Source organism: Pteronotus mesoamericanus, unplaced genomic scaffold (genome assembly GCF_021234165.1).
Source record: "Pteronotus mesoamericanus isolate MK-2021 breed Mesoamerican mustached bat unplaced genomic scaffold, CSHL_Meso_final contig_20, whole genome shotgun sequence".
Lineage (NCBI taxonomy): Eukaryota > Metazoa > Chordata > Mammalia > Chiroptera > Mormoopidae > Pteronotus > Pteronotus mesoamericanus.
In genome coordinates, this window is record NW_026555085.1 from 5,650,935 (window position 1) to 5,666,807 (window position 15,873).

At 70.3% G+C, this 15,873-nt stretch overlaps 1 protein-coding gene across 1 annotated transcript; it reads right to left on the reverse strand.

Moving 5' to 3' along the window:
* Positions 1–264: 264 nt before the first annotated feature.
* Positions 265–3,485, reverse strand: LOC129067407 (patr class I histocompatibility antigen, A-126 alpha chain-like). Its single transcript, XM_054569263.1, has 8 exons — positions 3,397–3,485; positions 2,949–3,233; positions 2,447–2,722; positions 1,654–1,929; positions 1,427–1,531; positions 970–1,002; positions 791–838; positions 265–637 (listed from the first exon to the last, which is right to left on the reverse strand). The coding sequence occupies exons 1-8, from the start codon at positions 3,467–3,469 to the stop codon at positions 633–635; spliced, it is 1,101 nt and encodes a 366-aa protein (XP_054425238.1). The 5' UTR covers positions 3,470–3,485; the 3' UTR covers positions 265–632.
* Between the last annotated feature and the right edge of the window lie 12,388 nt (positions 3,486–15,873).

Sequence of the window (15,873 nt, forward strand, 5' to 3'; positions counted from 1 at the left end):
ACAAGGCCTGGGCGATGCCGATTCCCTGTGATCACAGGTCCTGGGGGGACAAGGTTCTACTAAAGGGACAAGGACAAAGCAGCAGAGAGGTGACCCAGCCACAGAGTGACCAGGTCACAGCCCACGACGCCCTGAGCACGGACGGGGCACAGGCCCTGAGCACGCTCGGTCCTCACAGCCTCTCCTGCCCCTGCGACAGACTCAGCGCAGCAAGCACGCCGGTTCTGGGAACTTCTTGATGCTTCCATTTATTTTCTCTGAAACTTTAGGATCTTCAAGATTTTAATGAACACATGAACCACTCACAGCAAGAACTGAAAATACAAATTCATATCCAGGATCTTATTTCATTAACACAGTAAGAAGCTGCAGCTCAGGGCACTTGGAAGTACAGACAGGGAGGGGGAGGACCTGCCCCACCTCGGCTGCAACCGGAAAGTGTGGGGAGGGGCTTGTTGGTGGGGGGTGGGCCAGCCTCCCACCTCCCCGCCTTGTGCTGATAGAAACGCAGTCAGTTACACGCCAGTTGCAGAAAGAGAAGCAAAGGATCTTCCTGACGTCACAAACAGGGGTCGGCAGGTATGTGTTTGTGAAGACCCTTCCATCGTTTGTTCCCTGACAGGGCAGCCGTCTCACGCTGCAGAAGGAAATGATCATGAACTAGTTCAGGTCAGTCACTGCAGGTGGTGACATTGTCCAACAGCCCAGCGAGGGCTCAGAATGTCCCCAGGATCCCCATCCCGCAGTCCCGTCCCCTCTGCCCCAGCCCCGTCCTCAGTCAGGGTCCCACCTTTACAAGCCGTGAGAGACACATCAGAGCCCTGGGCACTGTCACCACCTGGGGCAGCACAAAACAGGGGGTGGTCAGAGCCCCAGGAGAGGGGGCTGAAGGAGGAACGATGGGGGGAGGCCCCCTGGGCGCCCGTCAACACCCTCACGGGGTCTCAGGGGTCCCCCCTCCGTACTCACTGGCAGCCTGCGCGTAGCTGCCTCCCTTTCCACCTGCAGGAAGAAACCGTCCTGTGAGACTCCAGGGAGGAGGCAGGGCCACGAGGTCCGGAAGGAAGCCCTCGTCCTGGCCCCAGAGAAGTTTCCAGAACTGTGGCTACAGACCCAGGGCAGGATGGGGAACCCTGGGGAAAGTACAGGTGTGGGGACTGGACCAATGGCCCTCCTGCAGGTCTGTCCCCAGCAGGGACTTGGATCCGTGACTGTCGGGAATCAGGTCCCATCAGCAGCCTCACTAAGGTGACAAATCTGTCCCTTATACTCTCTCGTGCCTCCTTAGGGAGCAAGTGTTAGCAAATACAGCCCCAGACTGGCAGGCACATGAATGAATATGACACTTCCCTTTAGTGAAGGGGGACACACATCCACCGGGGCTTGAAACCCCCAGGGGGACCAGAAACCCAGACCCCCCCCCCACCTGAGCGCCTCCTCCCCCACATCAGGGCTCCAGCCGCCACAGCTCCAAGCAGGACCAGGCCAACGACGACTCCCACGATGATGAAGGTGGTCTGCGAGGGCGGCTCTGCAAAGGGACAGGACGGTGAGGGCCCTGCCGCACCCCAGGCCCCAGCCCCGCCCCTGCAGGACTCCCCCAGCGGCCCCGCACCCCCCCGGGAAGAGGCTCCGCGCCCGCGCCCCGCGCACCCCATCTCAGGGTCAGCGGCTCGGGCAGCCCCTCGTGCTGCACGCGGCACGTGTATCTCTGCTCCTCCCCGGGCGGCACCGCCACGGCCGCCCACTTCTGGAAGGTCCCGTCCCCCGCCGGCCGCGTCTCCACAAACTCCATGTCCTGCGTCTGGTCCTCCCCGTCGCGCTGCCACGTCAGGCTGATGTCCGCGGGGTAGAAGCCCCGCGCCCAGCACCGCAGGGCGGCCTCGCGCTCAGAGACGCGGTGGCGGGTCACGCGTGTCTCTGGAGGGTCTGCGCGGGAGGGTCAGAAGGTTCCGGAACGTTGCGGCCCCGGCGACACCGCAGCCGCACCGGTGCCCCCCCCCGGGGCGGGGCGGGACGACGGCGGCGGGGGACGCAGCGCCGACCCCGACGCCCGCGGGGACAGGGGCCCCTGGGAGCCACTCCCGGTCTGAGAAAGTTCTCGAGGCAGCGCGGCCCGGCCCAGGGCAGGAGGCGGGTCTCTGAGAGGAGAAAAGGCCCCTCGGGCCGGACCTGGGGGGCGGCCGCGTGACTCGGGAAAGCGGGGTCCGGCGGAGACGCACGGGTGCGGGGCGGGGACAAGGCCCGCGAAGGTCCCCGGGTCGCGGGGCCACCGCCAGGGTCCCAGGAGCCGCCGAGCGGTCGTTTCAGGGCGGGTCTCCCCAAGGCGGGGGCCGCTCCCCGGGGCCGCGGCCGGAAACCCAGGCGGACTCAGCCCCCCGACCCGGGCCCCGCCCTCGGACCCGACCCCGCGTTCCGCCGCCTGGGGGAGCCCCGGCCCCGGTACCTGCGCGCAGCAGGGTCTCCTTCCCCTTCTCCAGGTACCGGCCGAGCCACTCCACGCACCGCCCCTCCAGGTAGGCCCTGTGTCGCTCCGCCACCCCCGCCGCCTCCCACTTCCGCTGGGTGATCTGAGCCGCCGCGTCGGCCGCGGTCCAGGAGCGCAGGTCCCCGTTGAGGCTGATGTAGTCGGCGCCGTCGTAGGCGTGCTGCTCGTAACCGCGGAGGAGGCGCCCGTCCGGGCCCCGGTCGCAGCCGTACATCCACTGGAAGGTGTGAGACCCTGACCCCGCCCCGAGGTCAGCGCCGCCCCGCCCGCCCCGCCCGGACCGCGGGCGTCCGGCCCAAACCGAAAGCGAAACGCGGTCCGGGGCCCGCGGCGCCTCCCGAGGGGGGCGGGGTTCGAGGGGGTCGGGGGACCGGGGGCCTCGGGGTGAAGCGCGGACGCGGACGCCCGGGGCGACCGCCGTCCGGGGGGTGGGGGTCGGGACCGCCCGCCGCGCGCTCACCGGGGTCGCTCTGGTTGTAGTAGCCGCGCAGGTTGTTCAGGCTCACTCGGAAAATCTGTGCGGTTTCCTTCATGTTCCGCGTCTCGCGGTCCCAGTACTGCGGGTCCTCCTGCTCCACCCACGGCCCCTCCATCCACGGCGCCCGCGGCTCCATCCTCGGGTCCGCGGCGTCGCTGTCGAACCGCACGAACGGCGTGTCGTCCACGTAGCCGACGGCGAGGAAGCGGGGCTCCCCGCGGCCGGGCCGGGACACGATGGTGTCGAAATACCGCAGGGAGTGGGGACCTGGGGGCGGAGCGGGGCTGAGACCGCGACCCAAGGCCCCGCGCGGGTCCCGGGGCCGCGGTCCAGGGGGCGGAGGGGGCCGGGCGGCGGGTCGCGCCCCCGGGTCCCGCGTCCCCCCCGGTCCCCCGCCCCGCCGAGGCCGTTCCCTCCCGGCCCGGCTCACCCGCCCGGGCCCCGCTCAGCGCCAGGGCCCCCGAGAGCAGCAGCAGGAGGCTGGGCGACCTCAGGACGCGCATCCTCGGGCTTCGGGGCGAATCGAGCCCGGGCGGCCCGCGGGGACCTTATAGCCGGGACCGGCGGCGACGCTGATTGGCTTCTCCGGGCGCCGGGCGCCAGTGAGAGTGACAAGCGGGGACGCGTCACGAGTCTCCAGGAAGGAGGCCCCGGCGCAGGTTGTGAGGGGCAGAAGTGACACCGGGGGCCGGGGATCCCCACCGCGGGGCCCCCCCGCCCCGACTCCGCCCGCGGCCGGAGACCCCGAGAGCCGGGCCAGGGGCCCCGGGACTGCGCGCCGACCCCGCCTCCGGCCCTGAGGCGCCTCGTCGCGCTGTGTCCCCGAGTCCCGGCCCAGGGACTGAGGAGACCGGGGAGAGGCGCCCCGGCCGGGCCCTGCCCAGGGCTTTTCCCTTCATTCCCGGAGGAACTGCCTGAAAACGCGGGACGGAGATTCCGAGTCCGGTGTCGTCGTCTGCGGCCGGCAGCGCGGATCGCGGCCTCGGACCCTCGGCCCGTGGGGACGCTAATCTGAGCAGCAGGGACTCGGGCCCCTGGGCACGGAGACGCGTCCGAGCCGCACTGCAGCCAGACCCGCAAAGCCCCTAAGTCCGCTGCCCACGCAGTGCGTGTGTGACAGGGGAGACGCGTTACACCGTAAAGTGGCCTTCACGCCGAAGCCCGCAGTTTGTCCTTGCGAGTCCACGTCCTTCGTACAAAGGAGCCCGGGAAGCAGTTCGTTTCAGCAAATTCGTGTGTTGTCCCCACGGCAACACAAGTGTCGCCCCTTCTGTTCCCTCAATGCGCACAAGTGTCCCCCAGATTCGTGTGTTGAAGCACCAATGCCCCAGGGGCGGCCTGGGGGACAGGCTCTGAGGCCCAGGCCCAGCCGAGCAGCTCTGAGGCGGGGCAGCCTGGGCGCCGGTGCAGGGGGGACACGCGGTGGGGGGGACACCTGGGTCCGGGCCATCGCGCGGCCACGGCTGTGCCAACGGCACCTGAACCGGGAAGGGCCTTGGCAATGAGAGGGACTTCATGCGCCGTGCGGGGCGAGGCTCACGGCGGACGGTGCGGGGGCCCGGAGTGGGCAATGTCCTCCCTCCCCCGAGTCCGGGCGCCCGGGACCCCTGCCAGGGAGGAGCATGTTGCCAAGTTTTCATGTATCCTCCTGAGGAAAACTTATACAATGTGGTTACTGTGGCTACATCAAGGAGGAATACTGCGCAAAACCAACAGGAGATGAACTGTGTCTGTTCAGTTTCCCAGGTGTTGTCACCAGGGGGCTGGGAAGAGGGGTGGCAGCGGGGAGGTGGAAGCCTCAGAGATGGCCGAGCCCCCGGAGCGCTCCCCCCGCCCCCCACCGTCCCTGACCTGGACACCGTGGAGTCCAGGCCTGGTGGGAAGCTACGGTGCTTCATGCCCCACGGTGCCCACCCTCCAGGTCGTCCACGTCACGGCGCGGCCCCTCCCAGGGCGCAGTCAGCCTCCCGGAGCCGCGCGGCGGTGCCCCCGTGGGGCCACTGGGCTGAACGACAGAAGACCCCGTTTCCCTTTCTGCTGCAGCACCAGGACTTCCAGGGTCTCCTCCTGCTCCCAGTGCCAGAACAGGGCTTTGAACACGAGAGGGGATCCCCATCCAGTGTCAGGTTCGGGGTGCAAAGTGCTTCCCAAAGCCCACACTGACATAGGTGATTCCTCCCTGTTGAGTCACCATGGAAGTCACTCAGGGAAGAGTGAGGTCTCCTGTCCATGAGAGCTGGTTCCCAGGCCCAGGATGGAGCCCAGGATGGGACCTCGGACACCCGAGTCCCTCTTTCTTGTTCCTCCTGCTCCCTCTGGAGGGAAAGGACCCTGCACCTGGGAATCAGTCCAGCGCGTCTCAGAAGGTGGGATGGGGGCGGGGCCTGGGGCATTTGGTCTGGGAAGGAGAGGATGCTCCTGCGGAAGTGAGGATCCACAGAAGTAAGCACATCAGAGGGGAGGGTGTTCCCCGGGGGAGAGAGGAAGGAGCCTGGCGAACACCAGCATGGGGAGGGCTGCCATGGGGTCGCCTGTTTGTGTTTGGAGAGGGCCCTCTGGCTCACAGACAGCAAAGGGCGGTGCTGCCCTCTGGGGAGGAGCCCTGGTCCCAAATTCCTGGGGATTCCAGGGTCCCACTAACTGTGTTAGCACCTCCCTAGCGCGTCTGCACCCGGCCCGGATCAGGAGGTGTTCACAGCCTTCCGTGGTCCCTTCCTCCCCTAGGACAGGACAAGCCCTTGGGCCAGGCCGAGGGGCCCCGAGGACCAGGTGCTGAACGTGTGTGCGGGCTGCTCGCCACTGTGGGCTGCGAGGGCCTCGGCGATAGGGCCCAGGGGCAGTCCCTACACTCCCAGGGTGCTGCCTGAGGACCCTGGGATCCCCTCTGTCCTCTGTGGTCGCCCAAGCACCGCATCCTCAGACCGGACCCTCCAGGTCCTGCTCTGCTACCCCCGATCCCTGAGAGAAGGAGCTCTGCAGCCTTGGGCCTAAATCTCATTTCTACCAGGACAGCTGCCCAGGACCCCGGGTGCACAGACTGAATGTCTGTGTCCTCAAAGTTCATATTGAAACCTCATCCCCGATGTGACTGTGTTTGGAGGGGAGGCCTTCGGGAGGTGATTCGGTCCTGAGGGTGGGGCCCCCGTGAAGGAGGCCCCGGAGAGCTCCCTGGCCGGCCCACCCGGAGGGGACTCGGTGAGGCGGCAGCCGCCTGCGATCCAGGAGGCCAGCCCTCGCAGACTCTGAGTCTGCTGGCACCTTTCTCGGGGGCTTCTCAGCCTCCAGGGCTGCGAGACATACATGAATGTTATGTACAAGTCAGCCTATGGTGTTGTCCTAGCAGCCTGAACAAACAGGGGGTCCATGAGCCAGGGAGGGTCCCCCAGAGCCCCATGTGCGGCAGCTGGGCCACGGTTGCAGCCTGAGCATCAGGCACCCATGACCCCCAACCTGGACGGACCCGCAGCCCCAGCAGAAGAGACATGAGAGGCGGGTGGTGTCCAGGTGCCGCCCGTGTGCTGTGCTTTGTGGTGAGACCAGCGTTTGGGGAGGCACAGAGACTTATGCTTCCTGAGGCGCTCAGGGGACGGACCGGCGGACAGGTGCAGATGCGCACATCATAGGAGACCCCTGGCAGGGACTGGGCTGTGTCCCCACAATTCGTGTGTTGAAGCCCCAACCCCCAATGTGATTGTATTTAGAGACAGAGCCTTTGAGGAGAGCAGTAAGGTTAACTGAGGTCATGAGCCCACGAGGCGGGCTCCACCCCGGCAGGGCCGGGTGCTGCCGAAACTACCCTTCGGACGTTCTGCTTGTGGAGCCCGTAGGGTGGCTCTGCTGTGTGTGAAGCCGGCCACCGGCCACCGAGTGTGTTGGAGCTGGGGCTTCCTGGGAGGGGCTGTGGTGCAGGCCAAGGCCCGGCCGTCCCGGTAGGAGCCACACAGGGAGCCACGCTGGTAGCCGTAGGTGCTGGGCCCGCAGGGCGAGGGAGGGACAGGCTGTGAGCGGTCGGCTGCCCCAGGAACCCCGACGTGGCACTTTTCAATGGGTGGTCAGAGTGGGCCGGCTGAGGTGCCAGTTGAGCCGACTTGAAGCAACTGAGAAGCTGAGCCACGCAGACATGTGAGGGAAGGTCACCCCTGGGTGGCCCTCTGACGGGGCAGGCGGTGACACGGCGGCGGGAGCAGGCGGGCACACACGGGCAGGCGTCTGGCAGGGAGCGGTGGGTCCACGGTCTGCCCTCAGTGCCCTGGTGTTTGGATGTCGTGGAGCTGGGGGAGGGCGGAGGTGCTGCTGGGGGCGGGGGGCAGGAGAAGAGGGGGGTAAAGACGGGGGAGTGGAGGGCGGAAGCCCACACTGTCTCTCCGCTGTCGCTCCTCCGGATCCACTGTCCCCACGTTGTGGCGACTGAGGTGGGACAGTGAGGGCGGTCACACTGTGAGGGGCCGAGCATTTCTCTCTTCCCCTGCCAACAACAGGCTGCCCTGGCTGCGGGAAGGGAAGCTGCTGACTGTGGGCTCAGGGCTGAGGGGGACCGAACCTGGGGCGACAAGACACATCAGTGACAGACGGCGGGGGGGGGGGGGGGGGGGGGGGTCCTCCCCAGAGAGGAGCTGAGACACACCTGCCTGGGTCTGAAGGGCCTCAGTGTGACCTGGGTGAGGTGCTGTCAGAGCCCAGGGGTGAAGGTGAGGGTGGGTCGCGGCCACACTGTGCCCAGCTCTGTCCCTGGCCCAGGGCCCTCCCTGCTCTCCTAAGTGAAGAGGCCGCAATGTCCTGTCTCTCTGATCGCTCACCCGCCCTCATTCGGAAGCCCTGCTGCCCTCACCTCCCTCCTGCTGCCCTCACCTCCCTCCTGCTGCCCTCTCCTCCCTCCTGCTGCCCTCTCCTCCCTCCTGCTGCCCTCACCTCCCTCCTGCTGCCCTCTCCTCCCTCCTGCTGCCCTCACCTCCCTCCTGCTGCCCTCTCCTCCCTCCTGCTGCCCTCTCCTCCCTCCTGCTGCCCTCACCGCCCTCCCGCTGCCCTCACCTCCCTCCTGCTGCCCTCACCTCCCTCCTGCTGCCCTCACCTCCCTCCTGCTGCCCTCTCCTCCCTCCTGCTGCCCTCACCGCCCTCCTGCTGCCCTCACCTCCCTCCTGCTGCCCTCTCCTCCCTCCTGCTGCCCTCTCCTCCCTCCTGCTGCCCTCTCCTCCCTCCTGCTGCCCTCTCCTCCCTCCTGCTGCCCTCACCGCCCTCCCGCTGCCCTCACCGCCCTCCTGCTGCCCTCACCGCCCTCCCGCTGCCCTCACCTCCCTCCTGCTGCCCTCACCGCCCTCCTGCTGCCCTCACCGCCCTCCCGCTGCCCCCTCCTCCCTCCCGCTGCCCTCACCTCCCTCCTGCTGCCCTCACCGCCCTCCTGCTGCCCTCACCGCCCTCCTGCTGCCCTCACCGCCCTCCTGCTGCCCTCACCTCCCTCCTGCTGCCCTCACCTCCCTCCTGCTGCCCTCACCGCCCTCCCGCTGCCCTCACCTCCCTCCTGCTGCCCTCACCTCCCTCCTGCTGCCCTCACCTCCCTCCTGCTGCCCTCACCTCCCTCCTGCTGCCCTCACCTCCCTCCTGCTGCCCTCACCTCCCTCCTGCTGCCCTCACCTCCCTCCTGCTGCCCCTCACCTCCCTCCTGCTGCCCTCACCTCCCTCCTGCTGCCCTCACCTCCCTCCTGCTGCCCTCACCTCCCTCCTGCTGCCCTCACCGCCCTCCCGCTGCCCTCACCTCCCTCCTGCTGCCCTCACCTCCCTCCTGCTGCCCTCTCCTCCCTCCCGCTGCCCTCACCTCCCTCCTGCTGCCCTCTCCTCCCTCCTGCTGCCCTCACCGCCCTCCTGCTGCCCTCACCTCCCTCCTGCTGCCCTCACCTCCCTCCTGCTGCCCTCTCCTCCCTCCTGCTGCCCTCACCGCCCTCCCGCTGCCCTCACCGCCCTCCTGCTGCCCTCACCGCCCTCCTGCTGCCCTCACCTCCCTCCTGCTGCCCTCACCGCCCTCCTGCTGCCCTCACCGCCCTCCTGCTGCCCTCACCGCCCTCCTGCTGCCCTCACCTCCCTCCCGCTGCCCTCACCTCCCTCCTGCTGCCCTCTCCTCCCTCCTGCTGCCCTCACCTCCCTCCTGCTGCCCTCTCCTCCCTCCTGCTGCCCTCACCGCCCTCCTGCTGCCCTCACCGCCCTCCTGCTGCCCTCACCGCCCTCCTGCTGCCCTCACCTCCCTCCTGCTGCCCTCTCCTCCCTCCTGCTGCCCTCACCGCCCTCCTGCTGCCCTCACCTCCCTCCTGCTGCCCTCACCTCCCTCCCGCTGCCCTCTCCGCCCTCCTGCTGCCCTCACCGCCCTCCCGCTGCCCTCACCGCCCTCCTGCTGCCCTCACCTCCCTCCCGCTGCCCCTCACCTCCCTCCTGCTGCCCTCACCGCCCTCCTGCTGCCCTCACCGCCCTCCCGCTGCCCTCACCGCCCTCCCGCTGCCCTCACCGCCCTCCCGCTGCCCTCACCTCCCTCCTGCTGCCCTCACCTCCCTCCTGCTGCCCTCTCCTCCCTCCTGCTGCCCTCACCGCCCTCCCGCTGCCCTCACCTCCCTCCTGCTGCCCGCTCCTCCCTCCTGCTGCCCTCACCTCCCTCCTGCTGCCCTCACCTCCCTCCTGCTGCCCTCTCCTCCCTCCTGCTGCCCTCACCTCCCTCCTGCTGCCCTCACCTCCCTCCTGCTGCCCCCTCCTCCCTCCTGCTGCCCTCACCTCCCTCCTGCTGCCCTCACCTCCCTCCTGCTGCCCCCTCCTCCCTCCTGCTGCCCTCACCGCCCTCCTGCTGCCCTCACCGCCCTCCTGCTGCCCTCACCGCCCTCCTGCTGCCCTCACCTCCCTCCTGCTGCCCTCACCTCCCTCCCGCTGCCCTCACCGCCCTCCTGCTGCCCTCACCTCCCTCCCGCTGCCCTCACCGCCCTCCCGCTGCCCTCACCGCCCTCCCGCTGCCCTCACCTCCCTCCTGCTGCCCTCACCTCCCTCCTGCTGCCCTCACCTCCCTCCTGCTGCCCTCACCGCCCTCCTGCTGCCCTCACCGCCCTCCTGCTGCCCTCACCGCCCTCCTGCTGCCCTCACCGCCCTCCTGCTGCCCTCACCTCCCTCCTGCTGCCCTCACCTCCCTCCCGCTGCCCTCTCCTCCCTCCCGCTGCCCTCACCGCCCTCCCGCTGCCCTCACCTCCCTCCCGCTGCCCTCACCTCCCTCCCGCTGCCCTCACCGCCCTCCTGCTGCCCTCTCCTCCCTCCTGCTGCCCTCACCGCCCTCCCGCTGCCCTCACCGCCCTCCCGCTGCCCTCTCCTCCCTCCTGCTGCCCTCACCGCCCTCCCGCTGCCCTCACCTCCCTCCTGCTGCCCTCACCTCCCTCCTGCTGCCCTCACCTCCCTCCTGCTGCCCTCTCCTCCCTCCCGCTGCCCTCACCGCCCTCCCGCTGCCCTCACCTCCCTCCTGCTGCCCGCTCCTCCCTCCTGCTGCCCTCACCTCCCTCCTGCTGCCCTCACCTCCCTCCTGCTGCCCGCTCCTCCCTCCTGCTGCCCTCACCTCCCTCCTGCTGCCCTCACCTCCCTCCTGCTGCCCTCTCCTCCCTCCTGCTGCCCTCACCTCCCTCCTGCTTCCCTCACCTCCCTCCTGCTGCCCGCTCCTCCCTCCTGCTGCCCTCACCGCCCTCCTGCTGCCCTCACCGCCCTCCTGCTGCCCTCACCGCCCTCCTGCTGCCCTCACCTCCCTCCTGCTGCCCTCACCTCCCTCCTGCTGCCCTCACCTCCCTCCTGCTGCCCTCTCCTCCCTCCTGCTGCCCTCACCGCCCTCCTGCTGCCCTCACCGCCCTCCCGCTGCCCTCACCTCCCTCCCGCTGCCCTCACCTCCCTCCTGCTGCCCTCACCGCCCTCCCGCTGCCCTCACCGCCCTCCCGCTGCCCTCACCGCCCTCCCGCTGCCCTCACCGCCCTCCTGCTGCCCTCACCTCCCTCCTGCTGCCCTCACCTCCCTCCTGCTGCCCTCTCCTCCCTCCTGCTGCCCTCACCGCCCTCCCGCTGCCCTCACCTCCCTCCTGCTGCCCTCACCTCCCTCCTGCTGCCCTCACCGCCCTCCCGCTGCCCTCTCCTCCCTCCTGCTGCCCTCACCGCCCTCCTGCTGCCCTCACCGCCCTCCTGCTGCCCCCTCCTCCCTCCTGCTGCCCTCACCGCCCTCCTGCTGCCCTCACCTCCCTCCCGCTGCCCTCACCTCCCTCCTGCTGCCCTCACCTCCCTCCCGCTGCCCTCTCCTCCCTCCTGCTGCCCTCACCGCCCTCCCGCTGCCCTCACCTCCCTCCTGCTGCCCCCTCCTCCCTCCTGCTGCCCTCACCTCCCTCCTGCTTCCCTCACCTCCCTCCTGCTGCCCGCTCCTCCCTCCTGCTGCCCTCACCTCCCTCCTGCTGCCCTCACCTCCCTCCTGCTGCCCCCTCCTCCCTCCTGCTGCCCTCACCTCCCTCCTGCTGCCCTCACCTCCCTCCTGCTGCCCGCTCCTCCCTCCTGCTGCCCTCACCGCCCTCCTGCTGCCCTCACCGCCCTCCTGCTGCCCTCACCGCCCTCCTGCTGCCCTCACCTCCCTCCTGCTGCCCTCACCTCCCTCCCTGCTGCCCTCACCTCCCTCCCGCTGCCCTCACCTCCCTCCTGCTGCCCTCACCTCCCTCCTGCTGCCCTCACCTCCTTCCTGCTGCCCTCACCTCCCTCCTGCTGCCCTCACCTCCCTCCTGCTGCCCTCACCTCCCTCCTGCTGCCCTCACCGCCCTCCCGCTGCCCTCACCTCCCTCCCGCTGCCCTCACCTCCCTCCCGCTGCCCTCACCTCCCTCCCGCTGCCCTCACCTCCCTCCTGCAGCCCTCACCTCCCTCCCGCTGCCCTCACCTCCCTCCCGCTGCCCTCACCTCCCTCCCGCAGCCCTCACCTCCCTCCCGCTGCCCTCACCGCCCTCCCGCTGCCCTCACCTCCCTCCCGCTGCCCTCACCTCCCTCCCGCTGCCCTCTCCTCCCTCCCGCTGCCCTCACCTCCCTCCCGCTGCCCTCTCCTCCCTCCCGCTGCCCTCACCGCCCTCCCGCTGCCCTCACCTCCCTCCTGCTGCCCTCACCTCCCTCCCGCTGCCCTCTCCTCCCTCCCGCTGCCCTCACCGCCCTCCCGCTGCCCTCACCGCCCTCCCGCTGCCCTCACCGCCCTCCTGCTGCCCTCACCTCCCTCCTGCTGCCCTCACCGCCCTCCTGCTGCCCTCACCGCCCTCCTGCTGCCCTCACCGCCCTCCCGCTGCCCTCACCTCCCTCCCGCTGCCCTCACCTCCCTCCCGCTGCCCTCTCCTCCCTCCTGCTGCCCTCACCTCCCTCCTGCTGCCCTCTCCTCCCTCCCGCTGCCCTCACCGCCCTCCTGCTGCCCTCACCGCCCTCCCGCTGCCCTCACCGCCCTCCCGCTGCCCTCTCCTCCCTCCCGCTGCCCTCACCGCCCTCCTGCTGCCCTCACCTCCTTCCTGCTGCCCTCACCTCCCTCCCGCTGCCCTCTCCTCCCTCCTGCTGCCCTCACCGCCCTCCTGCTGCCCTCACCGCCCTCCTGCTGCCCTCACCTCCCTCCCGCTGCCCTCACCTCCCTCCCGCTGCCCTCACCGCCCTCCTGCTGCCCTCACCGCCCTCCCGCTGCCCTCACCGCCCTCCCGCTGCCCTCACCGCCCTCCTGCTGCCCTCACCTCCCTCCTGCTGCCCTCACCTCCCTCCCGCTGCCCTCTCCTCCCTCCTGCTGCCCTCACCGCCCTCCTGCTGCCCTCACCTCCCTCCTGCTGCCCGCTCCTCCCTCCTGCTGCCCTCACCTCCCTCCTGCTGCCCTCACCTCCCTCCTGCTGCCCCCTCCTCCCTCCTGCTGCCCTCACCTCCCTCCTGCTTCCCTCACCTCCCTCCTGCTGCCCCCTCCTCCCTCCTGCTGCCCTCACCTCCCTCCTGCTTCCCTCACCTCCCTCCTGCTGCCCTCTCCTCCCTCCTGCTGCCCTCACCGCCCTCCTGCTGCCCTCACCGCCCTCCTGCTGCCCTCACCGCCCTCCTGCTGCCCTCACCTCCCTCCTGCTGCCCTCACCTCCTTCCTGCTGCCCTCACCGCCCTCCTGCTGCCCTCACCTCCCTCCTGCTGCCCTCACCGCCCTCCCGCTGCCCTCACCGCCCTCCCGCTGCCCTCACCTCCTTCCTGCTGCCCTCACCTCCCTCCTGCTGCCCTCACCGCCCTCCCGCTGCCCTCACCGCCCTCCCGCTGCCCTCACCTCCTTCCCGCTGCCCTCACCTCCCTCCTGCTGCCCTCTCCTCCCTCCTGCTGCCCTCACCTCCCTCCCGCTGCCCTCTCCTCCCTCCTGCTGCCCTCACCGCCCTCCTGCTGCCCTCACCGCCCTCCCGCTGCCCTCACCGCCCTCCTGCTGCCCTCTCCTCCCTCCTGCTGCCCTCACCGCCCTCCCGCTGCCCTCACCTCCTTCCTGCAGCCCTCACCTCCCTCCTGCTGCCCTCTCCTCCCTCCTGCTGCCCTCACCGCCCTCCTGCTGCCCTCACCGCCCTCCTGCTGCCCTCACCTCCCTCCTGCTGCCCTCACCTCCCTCCTGCTGCCCTCACCGCCCTCCTGCTGCCCTCACCGCCCTCCTGCTGCCCTCACCGCCCTCCCGCTGCCCTCACCGCCCTCCCGCTGCCCTCACCTCCCTCCTGCTGCCCTCACCTCCCTCCTGCTGCCCTCTCCTCCCTCCTGCTGCCCTCACCGCCCTCCCGCTGCCCTCACCTCCCTCCTGCTGCCCCCTCCTCCCTCCTGCTGCCCTCACCTCCCTCCTGCTGCCCTCACCTCCCTCCTGCTGCCCGCTCCTCCCTCCTGCTGCCCTCACCTCCCTCCTGCTGCCCTCACCTCCCTCCTGCTGCCCGCTCCTCCCTCCTGCTGCCCTCACCTCCCTCCTGCTGCCCTCACCTCCCTCCTGCTGCCCCCTCCTCCCTCCTGCTGCCCTCACCGCCCTCCTGCTGCCCTCACCGCCCTCCTGCTGCCCTCACCGCCCTCCTGCTGCCCTCACCTCCCTCCTGCTGCCCTCACCTCCTTCCCGCTGCCCTCACCGCCCTCCTGCTGCCCTCACCTCCCTCCTGCTGCCCTCACCGCCCTCCCGCTGCCCTCACCGCCCTCCCGCTGCCCTCACCTCCCTCCTGCTGCCCTCACCTCCCTCCCGCTGCCCTCACCTCCCTCCTGCTGCCCTCACCGCCCTCCTGCTGCCCTCACCGCCCTCCCGCTGCCCTCACCGCCCTCCTGCTGCCCTCACCGCCCTCCTGCTGCCCTCACCTCCCTCCTGCTGCCCTCACCTCCCTCCCGCTGCCCTCTCCTCCCTCCTGCTGCCCTCACCGCCCTCCTGCTGCCCTCACCTCCCTCCCGCTGCCCTCACCTCCCTCCTGCTGCCCTCACCGCCCTCCCGCTGCCCTCTCCTCCCTCCCGCTGCCCTCACCGCCCTCCCGCTGCCCTCACCGCCCTCCCGCTGCCCGCTCCTCCCTCCCGCTGCCCTCACCGCCCTCCTGCTGCCCTCACCTCCCTCCCGCTGCCCTCACCTCCCTCCTGCTGCCCTCACCTCCCTCCTGCTGCCCTCTCCTCCCTCCTGCTGCCCTCACCGCCCTCCCGCTGCCCTCACCTCCCTCCTGCTGCCCTCTCCTCCCTCCTGCTGCCCTCACCTCCCTCCTGCTGCCCTCACCTCCCTCCTGCTGCCCGCTCCTCCCTCCTGCTGCCCTCACCTCCCTCCTGCTTCCCTCACCTCCCTCCTGCTGCCCTCACCTCCCTCCTGCTGCCCTCACCTCCCTCCTGCTGCCCTCACCTCCCTCCTGCTGCCCTCTCCTCCCTCCTGCTGCCCTCACCGCCCTCCTGCTGCCCTCACCGCCCTCCTGCTGCCCTCACCGCCCTCCTGCTGCCCTCACCTCCCTCCTGCTGCCCTCACCTCCCTCCTGCTGCCCTCACCTCCCTCCTGCTGCCCTCTCCTCCCTCCTGCTGCCCTCACCGCCCTCCCGCTGCCCTCACCGCCCTCCTGCTGCCCTCACCTCCCTCCTGCTGCCCTCACCTCCCTCCTGCTGCCCTCACCGCCCTCCTGCTGCCCTCACCGCCCTCCCGCTGCCCTCACCGCCCTCCCGCTGCCCTCACCGCCCTCCTGCTGCCCTCACCTCCCTCCTGCTGCCCTCACCTCCCTCCTGCTGCCCTCTCCTCCCTCCTGCTGCCCTCACCGCCCTCCTGCTGCCCTCACCTCCCTCCTGCTGCCCTCACCTCCCTCCTGCTGCCCTCACCGCCCTCCTGCTGCCCTCTCCTCCCTCCTGCTGCCCTCACCGCCCTCCCGCTGCCCTCACCGCCCTCCTGCTGCCCTCTCCTCCCTCCTGCTGCCCTCACCGCCCTCCTGCTGCCCTCACCTCCCTCCTGCTGCCCTCACCTCCCTCCTGCTGCCCTCACCTCCCTCCCGCTGCCCTCTCCTCCCTCCCGCTGCCCTCACCGCCCTCCCGCTGCCCTCACCTCCCTCCTGCTGCCCGCTCCTCCCTCCTGCTGCCCTCACCTCCCTCCTGCTGCCCTCACCTCCCTCCTGCTGCCCCCTCCTCCCTCCTGCTGCCCTCACCTCCCTCCTGCTGCCCTCACCTCCCTCCTGCTGCCCTCTCCTCCCTCCTGCTGCCCTCACCTCCCTCCTGCTGCCCTCACCTCCCTCCTGCTGCCCCCTCCTCCCTCCTGCTGCCCTCACCGCCCTCCTGCTGCCCTCACCGCCCTCCTGCTGCCCTCACCGCCCTCCCGCTGCCCTCACCTCCCTCCTGCTGCCCTCACCTCCCTCCTGCTGCCCTCACCGCCCTCCTGCTGCCCTCACCTCCCTCCTGCTGCCCTCACCTCCCTCCTGCTGCCC

Coding starts and splice junctions, on each gene's coding strand:
- LOC129067407 (XM_054569263.1), bottom strand. CDS start 3,469: ATGCGCGTCCTGAGGTCGCCCAGCCTCCTGCTGCTGCTCTCGGGGGCC. Junction 2,723..2,948: donor CTACAACCAGAGCGACCCCG/GTGAGCGCGCGG, acceptor GGGCGGGGTCAG/GGTCTCACACCTTCCAGTGG. Junction 1,532..1,653: donor GCCGCTGACCCTGAGATGGG/GTGCGCGGGGCG, acceptor GTCCCTTTGCAG/AGCCGCCCTCGCAGACCACC.